Source organism: Gekko japonicus, unplaced genomic scaffold (genome assembly GCF_001447785.1).
Source record: "Gekko japonicus isolate JY-2015 unplaced genomic scaffold, Gekko_japonicus_V1.1 scaffold270, whole genome shotgun sequence".
NCBI lineage: Eukaryota > Metazoa > Chordata > Lepidosauria > Squamata > Gekkonidae > Gekko > Gekko japonicus.
This window is the reverse complement of record NW_015170282.1, coordinates 790,555-813,736: the sequence shown is the minus strand read 5'-3', so window position 1 is coordinate 813,736 and position 23,182 is coordinate 790,555. Positions and strand designations below refer to the sequence as shown.

Below are 23,182 nucleotides of genomic sequence, written 5' to 3'. Positions count from 1 at the left end.
GCAGGAAGAAGTTGCTGTGATTAAGCATGCTCTGTGAGACTGAGATAATTACTACAGCTGGCTAAGTGGTATAGTTGCTGCTTTGCATCCCAGGTCCAGTGCCCATCATCTGCTGCTAAAGGGTTCAGGTTGTAGCTGATGTAGAAGGTCTTCTCCCTGACACCTTGGTGAGCCATTGCCAGTAAGGCGAGACAATACTGATCTTGAGAGATCAATGGTCTAACTTAATCTAAGGCACAGCATCGAGCTTTATGAAAGGGCTCACATGAACCATATGAACACATGGAATTTGCCTTATAGTGAATCAGACCCTTGGTTCATCAAAGTCAGTATTGTCTACTCAGACTGGCAGCAGCTGTCCAACATCTCAGGCAGAGTTCTTTCACATCGCCTCCTGCCAGATCCTTTAACTGGCGATGCCGGGGATTGAACCCGGGAGCTTCTGCATGCCGAGTGTGTGCTCTGCCACTGAGCCACAGCCCCACTTCTCATCTCCCCTGTCCAATTTTGAATAAAAAACAGCATATCGGCATAGGTGCTACAGTCACTAGTTCATACCATGCTTTTCATTATGGCATTGCTTACTCCACCTCCCTTTTCTTAATATTTAAAGACCAAGCATTTATTCTCCTTTATTACTGGCGAAGAGGAGGATTGGGATGTGTATTGGCATTTAGTGGGCTGAATTTAAACCTGCTTTAAACTCTCCTGGTTGTGGGGGGTAACTAAGACAATGTGGTTGAGGGTGGAGTGTGCCCCAAAACTGAATCTAGTATTCTTCCTCTACTCTTAAACTCTCAAAATCACGCTTTTATTGCTTGTTCTTTTAGAGAAAACCTAACCTATTTCATTTTACACAAGTTATATTTCCTGCCCTCAAAAGGGTCATCTGGGCAGCTAACAAATTAGAACACATATAATAAATCACATGTTAAAGCTATTATAACCAACCCGCAACAGCATTATCATTAACACAATTAAAACCAGAGCTAAAAAACATACAAAGACAAAAAACAACAACACATTGGGCAGGAAATAAGAATCACTGAGGGAATGCCAAGGGAAACAAAAAAAAGTCTTCACACGCTGGCAGAAGATGGCAGCAGAAGGAGACAGACAAATCTCCCTGGGGAGAGAGTTCCAGAGTTTGGTGTAGTAGTTAAGTGCGCGGACTCTAATGTGGGAGAACCGGGTTTGATTCCCCACTCCTCCACTTGCAGCTGCTGGATGACCTTGGCAAGCCATAGTTCTTTAAGAGCTGTTCTCTCAAGGACAGTTCTGGAAAGAGCTCTCTCAGCCCCACCTACCCCACAGGGTTTCTCTTGTGGGGAGGGGAAGGGAGAAGAGTGTGTAAGCCGCTCTGAGACTCCAAGTGAAGGGCGGGGTATAAATCCAATCTCTTTCTCTTCTTCTAATATGTGTGAACAAACTCTGCTGAATACTCGGGAACAAGAGAGTATCAGCAAAGGTTTCCTAGTGAGAGCTAGTGTGGTGTAGAGTAGCGTAGGGCTAGGATCTGGGAGACTCCCAGATTTTAATCCCCTCTTTGCTATGGATGTTTGGTGGGTGACCAGTCACACACACTCAGCCTGACCTATCTCTGAGAGTAATTGTTGTGGGGATTCAAATGGAAGAGAAGAGACCAATGTCAGCCACTTCAGGTTCCCACTGTGGAGAGAGATGGGATGTACATGGAATTAGATAAACAGTTAAAAAGTTTTGATTTCCACTGTGCAATTAGGTTTTGACTGGTTTTGTTGAGCTTGATTATACTGGTATATTCTAATTATCTTGGCGACAGTACTGTAAGCACTGGAATGAAATGTTGCGCGTATATTCAGAGACAAAATTGAATTACAAGGCTTTAAAATGACCCAGACTTGCTTAAGCTCGTCAGAACCTGGAAGCTAAGCAGGGTTGGCCATGGTTAGTACTTGGATGGGGGACCACCAAGGAACATAAGAATGAAAGAAGAACCCTGCTGGCTCAGACCAGTAGTCCATCTAGTCCAGCATCATGATTCACACAGTGGCTAACCAGTTCCTTTGGAGGGCGAACAACAGGGCATAGAAGCTGAGGCCTTCCCCTGATGTTACCTCCTGGCTTTGGAATTCAGAGGTTTAGTGCGTCTGAATGCAGAGGTTCCCCGCAGTCACCATGGCTAGTAGCCACTGATAGCCCTATCCTCCATGAATCTGTCTAATCCCCTTTAAAGCTGTTTATTCCTGTGGTCATCCATACATCCTCTGGTAGTGAATTCCACATTTTAATCACTCTCTGTGTAAAGAAGTGGGAAAGACCAGGGCTGGAAGAAGGAAGACCAGGGTTGCTATGCAGAGGCAGGCAATGGCAAACCACCTCTGCTCATCTCCTGCCTTGAAAAAACTCTTGAGGGGTTATGGGCAATGCTCCCTCTAAGCTGTGGTGTCTTGTGAGCAAAAATTCTACTTTGTGAGCCACTGGCATTAAAGTTGTGAGCAAGCAATTTGGCTACCACATAAATTAGTGTGCTTCCTGAGCCAAGACAAAAATGTGTGAGCCGAAGGCTAAAAAACTGTGAGCTAGCTCACACTAACTCAGCTTAGTGGGAACACTGGTTATGGGTTGATGGCGCTTAACTATTATTATAATAAAGCTCCATTGCAGAATGGATAAGCTCCTAAAAATTGTTGGTTTTCTGTTTTTTTCCTCCTCCTCAGAATGTATGACAACATGTCCACAATGGTGTATCTAAAGGAAGACAAGTTGGAGAAGCTCACCCAGGATGAAATTATTTCTAAGACGAAGCAAGTGATTCAGGGATTAGAAGCACTGAAGAATGAGCACAATTCCATTTTACAGAGTTTACTTGAGACACTTAAGTGTTTGAAGAAAGATGATGAGACCAATCTGGTGGAAGAAAAATCAAACATGATTCGCAAGTCTCTGGAGATGCTGGAACTTGGACTCAGTGAAGCACAGGTAAACATAAAGCACAAAAGCAAACCTTTATTTTCAGTGTAGGTTATTAATATTGCCTTCTGTGGAGAAACGCCATTTTGTGGACGTGTTGAAGTTGGTGTGGGCTGGATAGGAAGAGGCCATCAAACTGGAGGTAGGCCTGGGTCTAGTCTCCTCGTTATTCCCCTCAGATTGCTGGTTGGAGACAGGAGGAGAGAGGGGGAATGAGGAGGAGACTAGACCCACGCCTACCTCCAGTTTGATGGCCGCCTCCTATCCAGCCCACACCAACTTCAACACATCCACAAATGGCGTTTCTCCACAGAAGGCAATATTAATAACGTACACTGAAAATAAAGGTTTTTAGATAGGGTGTTTTGGGCAGGAAGTGAGTCTATCAGCAGCAAGTTAGGTCTGTGAGAAGTCTGCCTCCTGCAGACTCCAACCAAAAGTCTGACTGGCTTCAGAGGCCATGTTGGGAGACATGCTGATCTAACCTTCTCCAGTTAAATGAAGTAATGTGTCTGCCTTACAGACCATCCAGACATGGTATGAGTGTAGAGAAGGGAGAGATGGAGTGGTTTTGTCACCTTTATTTTTGAGTCTTTAGTTCACTGTATGCCTGTAAATAGTTACGTGTTTTCAAATAAATCCTTTAAATGATAAAGGAGTGAGATCCCTCTGCACCACCGAGTTCCCCCAGCTGCTTGGGTACGCTAGGGGTGGGTTGGGGATTCCCTAGGGAGGAGAACATGGGGCAAAATGGCCAGTTGCCAGTTCTCCAGGGGAGCCCCAAAGGTTGCCAGGAAGCCGCAGGGTGGGTTCCTAGGGACACCGGAGGGAGGTTAGGAGGCTGTCCCGCCTAACCAGAGCCCAAGAGAGGGACAGTGGTGGCAGCAATACCCGGAGGCAGTGAAGAAGAACTTCCCCTTCAGGTGCCGGGGTGGGCAGAGCGGGGCTTGCCAGCTGACATAGGCCCATTCCGCCACACCTTCTAACAATAAGATTTGGAAAAAAATGTTTTGTTGTAAAGCAGAAAGGCAGTTGATGCTAAGTTACAAATAAGATAGAAACAGAATGATATCTTCTCTGGTACGTTTTTTAGGTAATGATGGCCTTGTCGAATCACTTAAACGCCGTGGAGTCAGAGAAGCAGAAATTACGTGCTCAGGTTCGCAGGCTCTGCCAGGAAAACCAGTGGCTGAGGGATGAGCTGGCCAACACTCAGCAGAAGCTGCAGAAGAGTGAGCAGTCTGTGGCTCAGCTGGAGGAAGAAAAGAAGCACTTAGAATTCATGAACCAGTTAAAGAAATACGATGACGATATTTCCCCTTCAGTAAGTAGCTGTATTTTTAAAATCTGTCCTTTCTGACTTTTGCTCTGCTAAAGAAATTGCAGGTTTTTTCACTTGCTACTTAACATTTCATCAGTAGCAAAACCAAAACAAAACAGTGCGAGTCTTCATGGCACTTTTAAAGACCTATTTGTGGTGCAGACTTTGTGAGGACTGTAGCTCAGTTCACCAGATGCATAATCAATCCAATGCATTTTTACCACTTTAATCTGTATGCCCAGCAAGATCAAAGGATAATGAAATGCAAAAAGTACGGCACGTGGTATTTATATGAACTCCAGGTGTATTCAAGAACAGCATCATGACCATTCACAATAGTATTTAGTGATTAAAAACTCACTAGTTCTGCTAAGTTGATTCTCACCTGTAGTGGGTGAGACTCCTAACATGGCAGCTACTTTGGAAGGTTTGTGCATAGATACAGATATTGTGTGGTTATTGATTATGGAGGTAGACATGATAGTCTGTTGTGACAAAAATAAATAGGACTCTTCTAACACATTTTTATTCCAGCATAGGTTTTTGTGGCCACCAACTTCAGGTGTACTATACTGGATTCTTGTAGGTGGACCAGAAAAGGGTGGGGTAGGGGGGATAAACAGCAGGTCAAGGAATTGTGAAATGCAGGCGGTACAGTGTGGAGTGTGACTGTAGTTAACTACATAGTTAACAAAAAATACAGAGACTATTTAAGTAGTTATGTTAAGCTAGTTGACACCTGTAATGGGTGGGGAGTCTTGGGATCTGCCAAGGTAGTTAACACCTATAGTGAATAAGAAATCCCAGGTTCTTCTTCAGAAGTAAAACCTTTTGATGAACTCCAGTTCAGTCATTTCACACTGCAGTTTTCTTTTGAAGCTCTTTTATTGAAGAATAGTGACATTCAGCTCAGCAAAATTGCCCCTGCACATATTTGGTATTCTTTTTGAAATACCCTGAAATTGGTCTACCGTGCTCAGGGGTGTACTTCCATCTTGCTCCTCCTGAAGGTCATAACCAGAATAAACAAAGTAGTTTGTCCCAGATGTAGGCTTGAAGCAAGAATGAAATGGGTCCAAATCCACTTTATCCAAGATAAGTTGTGGCTAACTTGTTCTATCACCTTGCTCCTGAGTGAAATATTCCAACTTAATCTGTAATATTCCAACCAGAAGCATCTGAAAAGGGCTTTTCAAAGTAAGTGTTGATTCTTGGAGTGGTCCCAAGGCCACTCTGGTCTTTCTTGACTATACCCCATCTTGAGTCAGATACATTCTCGGCACATAGAATTGGCCAGGCTCGACACAGATCCAATACAGAGACTGTTAGATGGACAGCGGCAAGACGTTTGTTAGATGGACAGCAGCAAGAACAATTGAAATACATCCAAACAGTTGTGATAAGTTAAGGGGCCATACATACTTTATTGTTTGCATCTGTAAGTATGTAAGACTAGTGGGAATATACATAAGGGCTTTTATCTTTTCACACATGTCACTGGAGGTCATCACAGGAGCATATTGCCCCAAAGATCAGATATCATCAACTCTCAGATTTCATGGCAAATTTTAAATTCAAGCTTTTCTGAATATCAGCATATATTTCTTTCCAAAATTTGCTAGTCTTTTTACAGAATCACCACATATGATAGAAGACGTCCATCAACGAAAAAATGTCTTATACTAATTTTCTCTTAGTGCTTGTCTTGCAGTAAATTTTATATCTTTCATCCACAAGTTTTCCCATTGCTGGATTGATATCTCTTCATCAGAATTCTGCGTCTGTTTCACCATACATGCCTTGACTTGTTCCATTTCTGTATCATATTGAAATAGAAATTTATAAATGTGTCCTAGAAGATGTTCTTTTTTGTTCACATTTTTTGTTCAAATTCAATCAGATCTCTTAAATTGTCTCTTTCTGCACAAATTGCTTATTTAAGTCATACTTTCTTTCCCCCTTCTTCTTTAAATACCTGCCAGGATTTAATTTCGCCTTGTGAATTGATAATGTCTTGATATGATATAAAATCATTATTCATAATGTTGAAAATTAGACTTCCTTATGGCAGGAGTTACACTCTTGTATCACTATATGCTCCAAACAATGTCAAAGAAAAATTTTATGATAATTTTTTTCAAAAGCTTCCGAGAAGGCGAGATTATGATTTTTGGAGACATGAATGGAGTTTTGGATCCTAAAAAGGATAAATCCAAGAAGACAAAAGGGGGTAGACTTCATAAGAATGTTGTCCAATATATTGAGTTGCTGCATTTGGTTGATGCGTGGAGATTGATTAATCCAAAATCTAGAAACTATATTTTCTACTCTGACAGACATTAAACATTCTAGAATTGATATGTGTTGGATGTCCAAGACTAATCACGAATCTGAAGAATGCTGAGATTCAACCGAAGATGTTTGCAGGCCACAATCCATTACTAATATTCTGGCAAGGAAGAAGATTGGGAAAAAGAAGATAGAGACTAAATTATGATCTTTTGATCCAACAAGACATAATTGCGAAATGTAAAAAGACGTAGCAGAATTTTTAAAATTGAATATTACAGACGGTGCATCTATTACAGCAATCTGGGAGGCAAGCAAAGCCTATATGAGAGGAAACCTCATTGCGATTGCTTCAAAGAAAAAGAAATAAAAAATTGAAAGAACCAAGAAAATAAAAGAATTCAAATACTGGAAGATCAGCATAAAAAGACATCGCAAAAAATAATTCTAAAAGAAATCAAACAACTGAAAAACCAATTTGATAGAGATAGAAGAAATGCAGAAGAAATCATGTTTTATTAAATAAAAATATTTTGAACATGCAAATAAGCCTGGACGTTACTTGGCATATTGTTTAAGAAAAGAACGTGAAAGAAGATCAATAACTGGAGTCAAAAAGTTAGATGAAATTTCTTACGAACAGCAAGACATACATGAACAATTCACTCTTTTTTTCTCAACTCTATAAGAAAGAAAACTTAACTGAGGAAGGAGTAGAAGAGTATTTAAAAGAAGCATTCATACTTAAATTTACGAAAGAAGATAGAGATGTTCTGAATCAAAATATTACAATACAAGAGATTTCACAAGCAATAAAGTTGAAAAAAGGTAAAGCTCCAGGCCCAGATGGCTTGATGGCAATGTTTTACAAATGTTTGGAAAAAGAGATAATTTTACCACTTCAAAAAGTTATGGCTGAAATATGGAAAAGAAAATATTGCCTCAATCCTGGCAGGAAGCACACATAACATTGATTCCTGATCCGATGTTACCACAATCTTATAGACCTGTATAATTGCTGAATGGTGGACTATAAACGTTTTGCCTCAATAATGGCAAAAAGGCTTAAGAAATGTATAACTAAAATAAAGAGTACTACAGTATTTAGATGTGGACTCAGATTTATGAATTGGATTCAAGGTATTTATATGAAGCAACATGCAAACATTTTAATTAATGGATTATTAACAGATGAATTTCAGATTGAAAAGGGGATGAGACCAGGATGCCCTCTATCACTATTATTTATTCATGCAATGGAAAAAATTTTCTCCAGAATTAGACAAGATCAGAATGTCAAAGGATTGAAAATTGATGAAGAATTCAAATTAGAAAGTTATGCGGATGATGTTTTGATTATGCTAAATCCACAAAAATTCAATACAATATGTCATGGAGCACATAGAAAAGTTTGGTTCTTTCTCTGGAAATTAATAGGGGGGAAACTAAAATAATCCAATTTTTTAAACAAAACAGGAAGTGGACAATATTAAGACATTTACAGGATGTGATTTCATAATTGATTCAATTAAATATCTAGGAATAAATGTGTCTGGGGAAAAGATACATTATTTAAAGATAACTACGATGTAATCTGGAAGAAACGACAAAAACACTTGGAAAGATGGTCTAAATTAAAATTGTCATGACTCGGAAAAATCTCTGCAATAAAAATGAACATTTCGCCAAAAATAAACTTTTTATTCCAGATGCTCCCAATTGATATACAAGATAAGACACTAAAAAGCTGGCAAAAACAAATAAATACAATTATATGGAATGGGAAGAAACCAAGAGTTAGATTTAAAGTGTTACAGGATGAAAAAAACTGAGGAGACCTAGCAGTATCCAATGTTAAGTTGTATTACAAACAGCTGGCTTGGTTTGGGTTTCTAACTGGATTAAAAATCCAAATGAAAGATTGATGAAATTGGAAACAGCAGATTTGACTGAAGGTTTACACAGTCATCTTTGGATTAAGAAAAAACGGGAAAACACCAAAAACTGCAATGAAACGCAAAGACCATATGATTAGAGACAGTTTACTGAAAATTTTGTGGTCACTAAAAACAAGAATTAGCCCACCAACTTCACCTATAATGTCACCAATGGATGCATACTGTGACAAACTTGTAAGGAAAAAAAATAATGATCTTATAACATATTAAGGGTTCCTCTATTTTTGTTCTGCCACTCACCTCTGCTGTTTCATTGCTTGCAGTCTTTTCTTTACCCTGTGGAACAGCACAAGCTCTAGCAAGCATGGAAGAACTTTTAAGAGCTATTTGTCATCTGGATTGGTCATCCCCTTAGTTTTAGAGATAGGCTTGGGCTTTGACACTGCAATGAGAAGTTGTTGCTGCTCAGTCGCACAGTCGAGTCCGACTCTTCGTGACCCCATGGACCAGATCACGCCAGGCCTTCCTGTCTTCCGCCGTCCTCTGAAGTTGGCTCAATTTCATGTTCGTTGCATCTATGACACTGTCTAACCATCTCATCCTTTGCCGTCCCCATCTTCTTTGACCTTCAATCTTTCCCAGCATCAGGGTCTTCTCCAGTGAGTGCTCCCTTCTCATTGGGTGGCCAAAGTATTTGAGCTTCAGTTTCATTATCTGGCTTTCCAGGGAACAGTCAGGGTTGATTTCTTTTAGGATTGACTGATTTGATCTTCTTGCAGTCCAAGGGACTCTCAAGAGTCTTCTCCAGCACCATAGTTCAAAAGAATCTATTCTTCGGCGCTCGGCCTTCCTTATAGTCCAACTCTCGCAGCCATACATGACTACTGACAATGAGAAGTAGCCACCATTAAATCCCCAAGGACAATTTGAACACAAAGGGGATCAGTCATCTGCCAGGAATCGACCATCTGAATGCCCCCACCCTTCATGCTGTTTGGAAGCTGCCGATACTCCGAATTTCTCCAAATAATGATCTGTCTAGTCATGTCCCAGTGCTTTCATGGTAGCTATCAGGTCCCCAGCTGTACCATCCAGAGTGGTCTTAGCATGGTTATTGGACTCCCTCAGGGCTAATACTTTAGACCAGACTGTTAAACACCAGATTCTGAGACTACCTCCAATAGTTCAGTTAGGGATCTGCTGGGTATTGAAGAGCAGTGCCAAACTGGTATTCTCAGTTGGTTGTTAGAACCCAGTATCAGGTATAAACTCTCCATAAATGTGTTCTGAGGAGTGAGGAGCCTGGGATGTTAAATGACATCCATGTATTTTCAAGTGACTTTGCTCCTTACCCCTGCCTGTTAGTTTTCCATTGGTAACTGGATAGAACCCATGCCTAATCCAGACCAACTCTCAGTGATATGTCAGGTTTGTATTTTTAATAATAAATCCTGGATAAGTCTAGTTTTTCTGTGATCAGTTCCTCATTAAACAGGAATTATGGATAGCTGATGCCATCTTCCTGGTAGTTACCTGGAAAGGGGCACAGAATAAGTAATTATTTATTAAAATATTTGTACCCCACCTTTCCCCTTGGCTCAAGGCAGCTTTGTTTGTACTATTATTATTACTACTACTATTGTTCAGTAACAGACAAACCCATATATACAGTCAGTATCATCACAGGGCGCAATAAATCCTAGGTGCTAGATTGCCTAGGAATTTCATTGGAGCACCTGGTATTTTCAGCTAGCCGCTCTATTGTAAGTGGCTCTTGGTTATTCTCAGTGGAAGTACAAAGCTTATTTAGATGAGGGATAAAAGTTTTTTGGCGTGATGACAATCAGGGTTTCTCCATATTTATTTTTATGCTACCATACTTTCATTGTAGCTTTAAAAAAAAAAGAAGACAAAGGACTGAGTTCTCCAGTAGCAATAATTAGAAAGTATAGCCATTAGCATATAAAATCCTGAAGGCTGAAAAATTAGTCTGGCTGCTACATTTTTGGGGTGGCTCGTAAAGCCAAAGAGAATTTGTCAAGGCATGTAGTATCTAGTTCAGAATCTCTGCATGTACTGTGACACAGTCATGCTTTATGTATATAAAAGAAACTGGAACTTTTCTGCTCCCAAAGAAAAGCAAATTAGTATTTTCATGATGTGTCTTACTTTTTTTCAGATAAAAGACAAACTTTTAATCATAAAATGAGCAAGGTACTTATATGTCCTTCATGATTACATTCCAGGAGATAATGTGTAAGATTCTCCCTTAGTAACAGTCTTGGGTTCCACAGGTTGAAGTGAAAATAGAGAGGCCAAAATGTATGCACACCTGGACATCTTTTGACACAAAACAAGTATTGTCTTTTGCAATGCACACGTGTATAATTTGGTTTGGTTTGATAATTGTAACAATCTGTGATTTCTGGGGTGTTGTTTAGGAGGATAAAGACTCAGACTCGACCAAAGAACCATTGGATGATTTGTTCCCCAATGATGAGGATGACCAAGGGCAAGGAAGTAAGTGAAATTAAAGTGATTTAATTTAAAATATATTGAAGGTACTAGTTTTAATTCCTAGACTGCCGTAAGACATTTTGCATTGTACCCTAGCATAAAAGGATAGCTACATCATCAGGGCATAGTTGGGTTGCCTAAGAGAGTAAAAAGGGCTATGGACAGGATTTTGACTAGCAGAAATTTCTAGTGAGCATTTCAGAACTCTACTTCAATATGCATTTTTTTAAGATAATGGTGGAGACACTTGCTGTGGCAACTAAATTTGCAGATCCTTACTTTCCCATGAAATGGAAAGAGATCCTGTGTCGTTCTTCAGCAATTCTTGTTTTGGGGTCAAGGATAACTGGGAGGGGAAACACCACCACCCCGCCCAAACTTTGCCTCACAGAGTCACAATATACACGAGAAGGTGTGTTCTCAAACAGGAATAGCGTCACTGGCTTTAATGGGCTTATGGAATTCAACAACGTCTTCGATCTAACATATTTAAAATGCACATCTTAATGAGGTTCATTTCTTTGATGCTAATACTGCTTGAACATATGTGTATTTCTTAGTCATGAAATTTTTAAATCATATTTTATTCCCCCCCTCCCCCCCAGTGCAACAGCCACATAGCAGTGCGGCAGCTGCTGCCCAGCAGGGTGGCTATGAGATTCCTGCAAGATTAAGGACCCTTCACAACCTTGTCATTCAGTACGCATCCCAAGGCAGATACGAGGTTGCCGTACCCCTCTGTAAGCAAGCACTTGAAGACCTGGAGAAGACTTCAGGCCACGATCACCCTGATGTCGCCACTATGTTGAATATACTTGCATTGGTGTACAGGTTGGTACACTCAACTCTTTTCTCCCCCCCCCTTTGTCTAAAGACCTTTGTCCACAGCCACTGTTACATAAAACATTGATGTGGTTGCAATTATTTATTAGCTGATGGTGACACTCTGTACTCCTGCAGTTTCGGGATGTATTTCTGTCCCTCTTTAAAAAACTCCTTTCTCCTTCTCCTTCCGAGGGAGTCGGTTGCATATTTATTTATTATATTTATATCCTGCCCTATCCCATGGTGGGATTAGGGCGGTTTACAACATAAATGGAGCTGCGGTGGCTCAAGTGGTTAAGACGCTGAACTGCAGGCTGTGGAAGGTCAGTAGTTCAGCAGTTCGAGACCCAAGTGTGCCGCATGACAGAGTGAGCTCCCGTCTCTAGTTCCAGCTCCTGCCAACCTAGCAGTTCGAAAGCAAGAAATTGCAAGTAGATAAATAGGTACCACTTCGGTGGGAAGGTAACAGCGTTCCGCGCGCCTCGGTGTTTAGTCATGCCGGCCACATGACCACGGAAATGTCTTTGGACAGCGCTGGCTCTTCGGCTTTGAAACGGAGATGAGCACCGCAACCCTAGAGTCGGATTCGACTGGCTTTCGAGCAAGGGAACCTTTACCTTTTTACTTTTTTTTACAACATAAATAAAATGCAATAGATATATAATTAAAACCCAGTTAAATAAAAACAAGATGGCAGCAAGGAAACATACATGGCTCCAGAGCAGTCCAATATGCTTCCTGTGAGATGTTAGCAAGATAGTAAGCATCTGTAGCTTACTGTGGGCAAGGGGGGGGCGAGATGGTGAAGATATCCGCTGCCTCACCCAAAGGCCTGACGGAACAGCTCCATTTTAACAGGCCCTGCAGAACTGTAACAAGTCCCTCTGCGCCCTGATTTCTGTTGGGAGTGCGTTCCACCAGGCCGGGGCCAGGGCAGAAAAGGCCCTGGTCCTGGTTGAGGCTAGGTGGATGTCTTTTGGGCCAGGGACTACTAGTAGATGTTGGCCTGCAGAGCGCAAAGCTCTCCGGGGCAAATACGTGGAGAGAGAGTCCCGAAGGTATAATCATCCCTCAGATAACATTTACAGGCATTTTTGAGTTGAGCGGCTGGTAGTTTTTGCATCAGCTGTGGTTGGCCGCTTAGGGGCCCATGAACTGAATCCAAACTGCAGAAGATTGTTCTGTGGCTCGGCACAGGCTGATGCTTATGGTGCTCCCATGCTGGCTTAGACCAGTGAAGAAGTGGCTAAAATATTTATGGTACCTCCCAGTAGCTTGTAGTTTGTGCTTGACAGAGAGGTGACGGACAGCCTTGGCCCGTCACCCAAATCTGTTTTCTAGCTTTGTGCCGTTCACTCTAGTTGGCAGCCACTGTTGTGTAGATCCACTGAAGAAGACAGTTTCTTGGATACAGATTTGAAAAGAGTAGACTCTGCACTGAATCCTGGGCAGTGTCTTTGGTATGCTGAAGTTGGTCCTGTCTGTTAGTCATTATTTTAAAGCTTAAACGACGAGTAACAATGTTATAAAATAGGGGGTTACTCGTGACTCTCTCTTGTTTTCCTAATTTAGGGACCAGAATAAATACAAGGATGCCGCAAACTTATTGAACGATGCCTTGGCTATTCGCGAGAAGACCTTGGGCAAAGATCATCCAGCGGTTTGTATATCTGTCACTTCCATTCTTGTTCTCCCCCTTCCCTTCTCTAGTACTAACTTTTCCCCCTTTGAAACTCATTTTAATATTGAACTTAACAGGAAGGTTTTTAAATGTCCCAGCTTCTCGTTTAACACCGTTCAGGTAGGGGGCTGCAATGAAGCACCTTGCTTTTCTAATAACTAATTGCAGATCTCCCAAACAGATTTTCTGCACAGAAATTGCATAATACTTGTCTGATTCTGAATCAGTTTGCACACTTCGAGTGTGCTCCAGATTTCCAAGGCATGAATCAGAAGTGCCGCTGAATTCCTGATGGAGCTGCTCATTTATAAATAATGATGAAACATTTATGTGGCTTAAGTGGCTTACTCTCGTCGCCTCTAATCCAGTGATAAATGCCTTCATACTGTATATTGCAGAAGGGGATTCAGTAATTGCTTCGCTCGGTTTCCTGCTGTTGATACTCCCACAAATAATGTTTTTCTGCATGTTCAGCAAATATGTGCATCTACTATTTTAAGGGACTAGCCCAGTGCTCACCATCCTGTAGCTGATGGCTTACGTGTTGACCAGAAGATTATCCTGATAAATTTCTCAGTCTCTGGGCCAGCCCTTTTGAGCAAATAGCCCAGGTCCTCTTTCTAGGAAGTCTTACTCCATGCTTGCTGCAGTCTGTGAAGTAGGCAGGAGACAGGATTTCTGGTCAAAGTTTGATATTCTGAGCCTTTGTGGTGTACAGATTTCTATTTATTAGGATGAAAAAATGAGAATTATCTTCACTGGTGATATATGCAGATGCCAAAGGTTGGGCATCATTTTTCAAATTTATATTCCGCCCTCCCCGTGAATGGGCTCAGGACGGATCACAACAAATAATTAGGCCATTCGGCATCACAAAAGGCAATGATAAATAGTTCATTAAAAAATTAAAGTAAAGTACTGGTGCCACTGGATTCTAAGTCTGTTTAATCTGGGCCGCATAAAAATGGTGTCTTCAGCAGGGGAGGCCGACTATTTTTCTGGACGCCCACCACCTCAACCAAAGGCCTGGCGGAACAGCTCTGTTTTACAGGCCCTGCGGGACGATAAGAGGTTTTTCCTTCTGTAACTTGGTTTTTCTTCTAAAGTAAACTGTTCAGGAGGCAAAGAGACAAAGACAAACCGATGGTGCAGCAGGAAGAAAATTTTATTCCAATATGTTAATGACCCCCTACATGTTTCATACTGAGCTTCCTCAGGGGGATCAATGCATGTCAAAAAAATGAAAGGAAAAAAGGTTACCAAGGCTGCGGTCACATGGAGCATTAGGCACACTAGAGAGTCGGAAGATAGGCGGATTTTCCGGGCGCGATCTCACCGCCACATCTGGGAAGTGTAGAGCTCCCATGGCTCACCCGAGGCTTCACTCAGAAGATGCGCTGTAAAAAACTAGTACCTCCGAGGTACTAGTTTCCGGAAACTGTGGGGCATGGGCGGGCGTCTGATCATGTTTCCCGTGGTAGTTCCGGCGCCCGCCCATGTCCCCTCGCAAAAAGGTTTTTTCCCCCAAGTCTCCACGGATGCGCACAAGCACCCAACGGAGCATGCGCACACTTTAGTTTAAAAAAAACAAAACACAACCCCGTTTGCCCCGCAGCCCCGCTTCTTTGCAGCGCCGCAGGATTGTCCTGTGATCGGCTCCTCCCCCCTAACCACGGGACCTCCACGGGACGTCTGCTCGCGCAACCGCGTGTTATTTTGCCCCGGGGCAAACAACTACGCTTCCCCCCCTCGGGGCCCAAATGTCTTTTAACTGTTCATCATAATTAAATGTATCAAAAATGACAAACATTTTTTTAAAAGATAGAACTTTTGGGCATGTTCAAAGAACACTTAATTATCAGGATCCACCAAAAATACTGCTAGGAACTTAGACTATGTAGCACCAGTGGGAGGCACTGGTAGAGCCAGGTCTTCCCTGCTTTCCCTTCCCCCATCACCACCCATGAATTCCCCAAAAGGTGATATTGTGGCATGGGGGGACCCGTGTGGGTCAAAGGCCATGCCTTCTACCTCTTGCACGTGAGAAAGTCTCCCCTTGTGGGAGGAAGTGATGCATAAGCTCCAACCCAATATATCAACAAGTGAATAAACTGTAAATTAGAAACTGACCGCTTTCCTCATCCTTTCAGCAGCAAATATGTTTGCCTTTTTTGCAGGTCGCAGCAACTTTAAACAACCTTGCAGTGCTTTATGGAAAAAGAGGAAAGTACAAGGAGGCTGAGCCTTTATGCAAGAGAGCTTTGGAGATTAGAGAGAAGGTAACAGTACTGCTGCATTGTTTTCTTTCTGCAGTTTGCACTCCTGAGGCACACTGTTTTCGTATCAGCTCTGTGTGTGTGGGTGTTAAACTAGCAGTTATGTGAATAATTAAACAACGCTTTGAGTCCAGTGTCACCTTTAAGACCAGCAAAGTTTAATTCTGGGCATAAGCTTTCATGTGCATGCACTCTTCTTCAGCTTCTAGTTTATTTTGACAAAATCCTGCAGATGTATCTTGAAGATAATGCAATAACTTCGCTGAAGGACAGGATTTCTTTTTGTAACATGACAAGGAATTGAGATGACAGGAGGACCTTTCAGATAAGATTTGTTTTTTTCCAGCAGACTCCACAAATGGTTGTAACACTAACTTTGGGAGCGTGTTTTCCTGTAGTACCTTGCTGCAGTACATTCTAATGCCTTCAAGAGTAGTGGACTAGATAAAAAGAAGGTTCTGTTCCACTGACTGTGGATGCTCCCTTCACTGGAACAGGCGTGCTCCATTGGATGAAGGCACCTTTCACCCTTGAAGATCTCCACTGTTAGTAGATCAGAACCTCTTTGAGCCAATCCTGGTCTTCAGGACTAGTTGCACTTAACATCTTCATAAATAAGACCAGGAGGCAAGGGATCCAGGCAATTAACGTAGCTGAAAAGCTGCATATCAAAGACCAAGGAAGAGGAGGCGAAGGAGGAAGGTGCCCCAAACTTGTCCATGGTTGAGAGCAGCCAGGAAACTCAGAGAAGAAAGAACTGGGTGGTGGCCCCCTTCTCTGTGACCCTTGCTAACGAAGCTCAATGCTTAAACTTATTCCCTTCCTCACAAAAAATATCTACATTGAACACTCCTGGGTGGAATAGAATTAGAGTGAGCGGCCTGGTTTAAAATAGGGAATGCCCAACCTGCTCTGCAGTTAACCTGACTTGAAAGGGCTGTATCAGAACTGCTGCAACCTTTGGAGTTTTCCGGATGCCCTAGATTGGAGGCTGCCAGTCACGTTCACGTGTGGGTTAATTGCAGTCATGTGGTGGAGCCTTCTCCTGTGGACATCTGCATTCATGACCATTATCATAAATACACAATTTTGCTGTCAAAAATGCTAAGTGACAATAGTGTAAATAATATAGCCTCTGCCTTGTCTTTTAAATGGCATGTTGGGCAGGTGTTAAACATATGTACCTTTTGTTTGTAGGTGCTGGGAAAAGATCATCCAGACGTTGCCAAACAGCTAAATAATCTGGCCTTGCTATGTCAGAACCAGGGTAAATATGAAGAAGTGGAATACTACTACCAGCGGGCGCTGGAGATCTACCAAACAAAACTGGGGCCAGATGATCCAAATGTAGCAAAAACGAAGAACAATTTGGTATGTTTGTGCTGTATGGTTTTTTAAACAATGAGAAACGAGCTGCTGTAGATAACTCTTCATTTGCCGAAAATAAGGGGGCTGGCGCCAAAGAATGGGGAACAGCTGCTAATGCTGCCGAACAAACGCTCGTGCAAGAGCTAGAAGAGCTATTTGCAGTGCTGGAGCAAGAAAGGTAATACATCATTGGCTTCAGTTTCACCTTTCTTGCTCAGCGCTCTAGTGCAAGGGACCCCCCCCCCCCCCAGCCATTTTGAGTCTTTAGGCACCTTTGGAATTCTGACACAAGGTAGTGGGCGTAGCCACAAAATGGCTGCTGGAGGCGGAGCCACGCAAACACGGAGGAAACCCCAAGTGCAGGGGAGAGGAGGAGTAAGTAAAAAATACACTGGGAAAGAGGAGTGAAAAATAAAACAAACACTGTGGTGGCAGCTGCTACTGAAACAATGCTATTTTAATGTGCACAGTCAATCAGATTTTCAGTGGCTGACCAGAAGCCCAGCTGGGCAAGAGCTCCCCCCCCCCCTTCTAAAATTACTTGGTGCACCCCAAGAAAGGTGTCAGCGGGTACCATGGTGCTTGCTCTTGCTCTATTGCTAAACTGTAACATAGCCCTCCTGTGAGGTGAAAGGTGTCTTTGGATCCAATCCATTTTTCTTTGCTCAGTATAACCGTATAAATCTTTCATATATCTGAAGACTGAATTTTATTTTATTTTTTAAAAACTTACTAAGTTCATGTTGTTTTTTCCAGGCCTCCTGCTACCTGAAACAAGGCAAATTTAAGCAAGCGGAAACTTTATACAAAGAGATCCTTACTCGTGCCCATGAAAGGGAATTTGGCTCTGTGGATGGTAAATATTGTGCGTTGTACGACTGAAATTTTTCAGAGTTCCCTAAGAAGTAGGACAGATTCAGATATTGCTGCTTAAAGCTAAGAACAGGGGTGGTTTCTTACGGAGGAGCGAAGTGTAACTTGCATAAGGATTTATCAGATAATGACTTCCGTGCATTTGGAAATTATTGGGTCAGGTTCTGAAGAACCGCGGCATCGTATGAAACCCTGCAAGATACGCATCTGTCAGTTCTCTGTGGGGAGCTTCAAGGCAAACCACTTTTGCCACTGAGGAGAGGTTAAAAAGCAGTTTTGGTGCAATACTGGGAAGGTGCAGGGCTCTTTTTGGTAGCAGGAACTCCTTTGCATATTAGGCCACACACCCCTAATGTAGCCAATCCTCCAAGAGCTTACAGAGCTCTTCCTACAGGGGCTACTGTAAGCTCTTGGAGGATTGGCTACATGAGGGGTGTGTCGCCTCATATGCAAAGGAGTTCCTGCTACAAAAAGAGCCCTGGAAGGGGGAGAGGTCACGTCCGACCGCACATGCAGACAGTGGGTTGTTCGTTCTTGGTCTTTTTTTTTTTTAAAGGCATATTCCCAGATTTCTGCGCAGGATTTTAAACGACCGTAAAAAGTGTGGCAAAGTAAATAAGCACGCTTGTCAGCTTCAGTTAGACTTAAGTAGCTGGGGTAGCCATTGTCTTCATAAAACATGATCCTGCATTGAGAAGGAGGTTGGACTGAGTGGCCCCTTCCAACGCTATGATTTTATGAACATGTTGTGTTTATTAGAGGAGCTGCGGTGGCTCAAGTGGTTAAGACGCTGAACTGCAGGCTGTGGAAGGTCGGTAGTTCAGCAGTTCGAGACCCAGGGTGCCGCATGACGGAGTGAGCTCCCATCTCTAGTTCCAGCTCCTGCCAACCTAGCAGTTCGAAAGCAAGAAATTGCAAGTAGATAAATAGGTACCACTTCAGTGGGAAGGTAACAGTGTTCTGTGCGCCTCGATGTTTAGTCATGCTGGCCACATGACCATGGAAACGTCTTCAGACAGCGCTGGCTCTTCGGGTTTGAAACGGAGATGAGCACCGCAACCCTAGAGTCGGACTCGACTGGTTTTCGAGCAAGGGAAACCTTTACCTTTACCTGTGTTTATTAATCTGCTTTCTTTATACTCCACCTTTATCCCCAGTGGCGACTCAAACCAGCATACGTAATTCTTTTGTCCTCCATTTTACCCTCAGGACAACTCTGGGAGATGAGTTAGGCGTAGAGAGCGTGACTGGCCCAAGGTCACCCAGTGAGCTTCCTTGGCAGAGCAGGGATTTGAACCTGGGTCTCCCAGATCCTAGTCCAGCACTCTAACCACCACACTGCACTGGCTCTTCGTGTTGTGTCATATCCTGCCGGCTGTCCATGCGCCCATGAAAGCTGATGTTCCTTTTTCTTCTCAGCCCCTTTGACCCTGTAAAAACTGATCCCCGAGGCTGCGCAGCGCCACACGAGTCGGGGGCCTGCAGCGAGGGAGAGAAATGAGACAAAATTGCCTCTCCTTCCACCTGCAGGGCCATGTGACTTTATTATAATCTGTCGTATTTGTATCTCGCCTCACTGCAAATTTCCAACCAAAGCGATTTTTTTCTCTGTGTGGATCCTGCAACCTTCAGCATCAGCTTTTGGGGAGGGCAAAAAGGGGGTGACAGGGAGGGGGAAATGCACCGAAGATCTAAAACTGCCGGTAATTGGAGCGCAGTGGTTTCATTGTGCTGAATTAATTATGTAAGTAGCACGTATAAGAACGTCAGAGCTATCACTGAGATAAAAGCAAATCCTGACTATATTCTGGCAGACAGCTAAGCTTCTGTCAGTACATGATATGTGCAGCCTGGTTGACATAAAAGCCTCTTAGAAATTTCATGTTAACAATTTTGCAACTGTGATTTTTAGGTCCTTTTTTTTTCTGTTGCAGTATGTGCAAAACAGACATTTGCTTTTTAATATGTCTTGGTTCTTATCCAGTATGATAATATGGCTTTCTACTTCCGTTGCGAGTTTTCAGCTTGTTTCAAAAAGTCAGAACTTTGCACACATGAAACAGGGATATGAATGGCTACTTGAGAGTAGACAAGATATCCCTAGAACTGCACATTTTGGTCTGGGTGGGGTTGGTATCTCTGTACAGGTATGTTCAGACATTTTTTTTTTTTAAAAGCTGCTGGTCCGGCAGAATGTGGCAATTCTTGTATTTCACGTGGTGTTCAATGTCATGTTTTTATGCAGATGAAAACAAGCCCATCTGGATGCATGCTGAAGAGAGAGAAGAATGCAAAGTAAGAGGAAATCTGGGGCAAAATTTCCTTCTGCTCTTTTAGCATTAAAGATAAGCTTTAATATCCCCTGTTCTCAATTTAGGGAAAGCAGAAAGATGGCACTACCTTTGGTGAATATGGAGGCTGGTACAAAGCGTGCAAAGTCGATAGGTAAGTATAGTGTCTGAAAACGCTTAAATTTACATTATTTATTTATTAGATTTTTTTAGTCACCACTCACCTGAAGGAACTCATGGCAACTTACAACATTAAAACCAATAAGATTTAAAAAACAACACAAAACCCAATAACAAATATAACATATTAACATTAAAATATGTGGCTGTCACCATACCACTGTTAAAACGGTCCAGGGGTCATTTCGTAGAAAAAGAGCTGCAGGAGCTCATTAGCATACCTAATAGGCTGTTAGCACAGTAGCTCATTAGCATATGCCACGCCCCCTGACATTACCAGAAGTTATGTAAGAAGGGGAAGCAAAAAGGGGGGAGGCATCTTCAAAAGCCTCCCCTTCCCTTCCCCAGGCGGGCTGGGGGGGGGAGTGAAGAGAGCAGGGGTTTAAAGTTTGTGCCGCAGCGGCGGTGCAGTCTTTCCATTGTATTCTATGGGGCCATAGATAGAAGGAGTTTGGGGGCGGTTAGCTGGGGGCAGGGCTTGCTGCCACCGCCATTTATGCCTGCTCCTGGGCTGCCAGAGCGGTGCTCCAGAACGCTCCGGCCCCAAGTGACCCCTGAAAGAGTCCAATGTATGTGGTTACCCTCCAAAGGCCATCCTAAATAATAAATAAACAAATAAATAAGACAGGGCACGGGTGTCATCCAAAAGTGCATTCATTCCACAGAGTAGGGGCCACAACCGAGAAGGCCCTTCCCCTGGTGACAGTTAATTGTGCCATCTGGGGCCAGGCACCTGCAAGAAGCCCCAGATGACAACCGAAGGGAGTGTGTGTGTGTGTGTGTGTGTGGTGGGGGGTTGTAAAATAACAACAGAATGATAAGAACTTCAAGTTCCAATCCAGCTAAGGAGATCATGCCATAAACAAACTTCCACACTGCTGTTACTTGTTGGGTTAGGAACCATGGATGTAAATGGGGTGTGTGTTCGACTGGTACAGCTAGCTGTGCAAATAATGCCTTTTTGAAAGTGTACAGGATTAGCCCACCCAAGCCAGTCCAGGAATGGGAGGGAACCCTGTACTTTTTCAGTACATTAAACAACAAACCACGGGATGGTCTATACCCTCTCTGGTTTCCAGAACAATATGGCTTGCAACAGGAAACAAGACACAGCATGTTATCAAAAAGACATCACAGGAGAAGGCATGTGGATATAGAAAGCAGAAAGCAATTTTTCTATACAGAAAGTCTAGTTAAAATTGGACCAGGCTCTTTGATATTTCCTGCACCGACAAGAGGGTTCTAGTTGGCATGCTTTTTTCTAAGAGATTGTGAAGAAATCTTCTTAATGCCACAGCCCTGGACTTTCAAGGTAGTCACATACTTGAAAAAGACAGTTTTCCCTTTTATTCTCTGCGATTTCAGAAATACCATTTAATTAGACCGAAACGTTCAGGATATTAGCTTATCAGGAAGTAGTAGTAGTAATAATAATAATAGTTTTGATACTCCCATGAGTGAGTCAGACAGTGGGATCTGGCAGTCTTGATTAGAAAAGCCGTTTTTAATATAGTTCACTAAATCTGGGACATCTTGCTGCCGTTTGATGTACCAGAGACTCTTCTCTCCTCTGCATGCTAAGAATTGAACATATGATGGTTAATTTAATTATTTTATTGTAGGTATTCTACTTTTGCTTGCTATCCGGCAGATCTGGAACTTTGAGGACGCTGTAGCTTTGAACTTTTCCCTCTGCATTAATACAATGCTGAACTTGTAGGCCTTAAGACTTGCAGAGGAGGTTATACATTTTTTTTAAAAAGCAAAACGTTCTATTTTAAATTGACGCTAAATAATGCATACTGAGCTAGGGCCTGCCATTCTTTCTGCTGGCACAGGCATACTACTTTGGCTCAAAGAGCCTTCCGCTGGTGCAACAAGGGAAGGCTCATTCTCAGGTGAAGAGTGCTTGAAATGGACCACCGTCAGCCAGCCCAAAGGGAAATGCATAGCACTGTTTGCAAGAGAGACTGAGACTTCAATAAACATTTATTGATGTCAAGTTTGGGTTTCTGCTATCCGAAATTAACTGCAGTGCGTTGTTGTTTTTTTTAATAGTCCGACAGTCACAACTACCTTAAAGAATCTCGGAGCACTTTACAGACGCCAAGGCAAGTTCGAGGCGGCTGAGACATTAGAAGAAGCAGCAATGAGGTCCCGCAAACAGGCAAGAGTCAAATCCCTTTCAATGAAATCGTTCGTGATGTGTCTGTCCCGCTTCCAGTTTGTGGGGGCACAGTTTGTGGGGGGGTGTTACAAAGAATTTGCATCTGCTTCAACAGATAACTCTTACTTTATACAATCATTTTGAAGACGACTAAAAAGCCAACCCTAGGCTACTGGTACGAAGACGGGCATTGCCAGCAGCTGCATCCTTGTTCACCCAGTGCAGACCTCTTGGTAGGGATACACACAGGCCCAGTGCAGAAATGACATTCTTAGTGTGATCGGTTCTTCTCAGTTGGAGGATGAGGACATCTTGATTCACAGGTGAATCTTCCCGTAGGTCTACAGGAAAGCTGCAGTTCAGCTTCCTCTCACCACCAGTGTGAGAGGCAGCCTCCGATTTGAGTTTATATCCTGGCTTGGAATGGACCGTGGGCTTTTTGATTCAGATCCGCACATCAAAAGGATTCTGGACTGGATTTCCTCCAGATCTTCCTCCTAGATTGCTTATTCAGCTTCCCTGTTCTTATCTTAGTTACAACCTT

General features: G+C 42.7%; 1 protein-coding gene across 5 annotated transcripts in view; it reads left to right on the top strand.

Annotated features, from left to right (window-relative positions):
* Positions 1-23,182, top strand: part of KLC1 (kinesin light chain 1) — a 66,127-nt gene that overhangs the window by 20,406 nt on the left and 22,539 nt on the right. For all 5 annotated transcript variants that reach the window (XM_015417806.1, XM_015417807.1, XM_015417808.1 and 2 more), the window contains exons 2-12: positions 2,700-2,961; positions 4,046-4,276; positions 10,902-10,980; positions 11,583-11,808; positions 13,375-13,462; positions 15,661-15,762; positions 16,957-17,130; positions 17,884-17,983; positions 20,246-20,295; positions 20,378-20,445; positions 22,530-22,638. In XM_015417806.1, the coding sequence (XP_015273292.1) occupies positions 2,701-2,961; positions 4,046-4,276; positions 10,902-10,980; positions 11,583-11,808; positions 13,375-13,462; positions 15,661-15,762; positions 16,957-17,130; positions 17,884-17,983; positions 20,246-20,295; positions 20,378-20,445; positions 22,530-22,638 (1,488 nt within the window). In that variant the 5' untranslated portion in view covers position 2,700. The remainder of the gene's footprint in view (positions 1-2,699; positions 2,962-4,045; positions 4,277-10,901; positions 10,981-11,582; positions 11,809-13,374; positions 13,463-15,660; positions 15,763-16,956; positions 17,131-17,883; positions 17,984-20,245; positions 20,296-20,377; positions 20,446-22,529; positions 22,639-23,182) is intronic.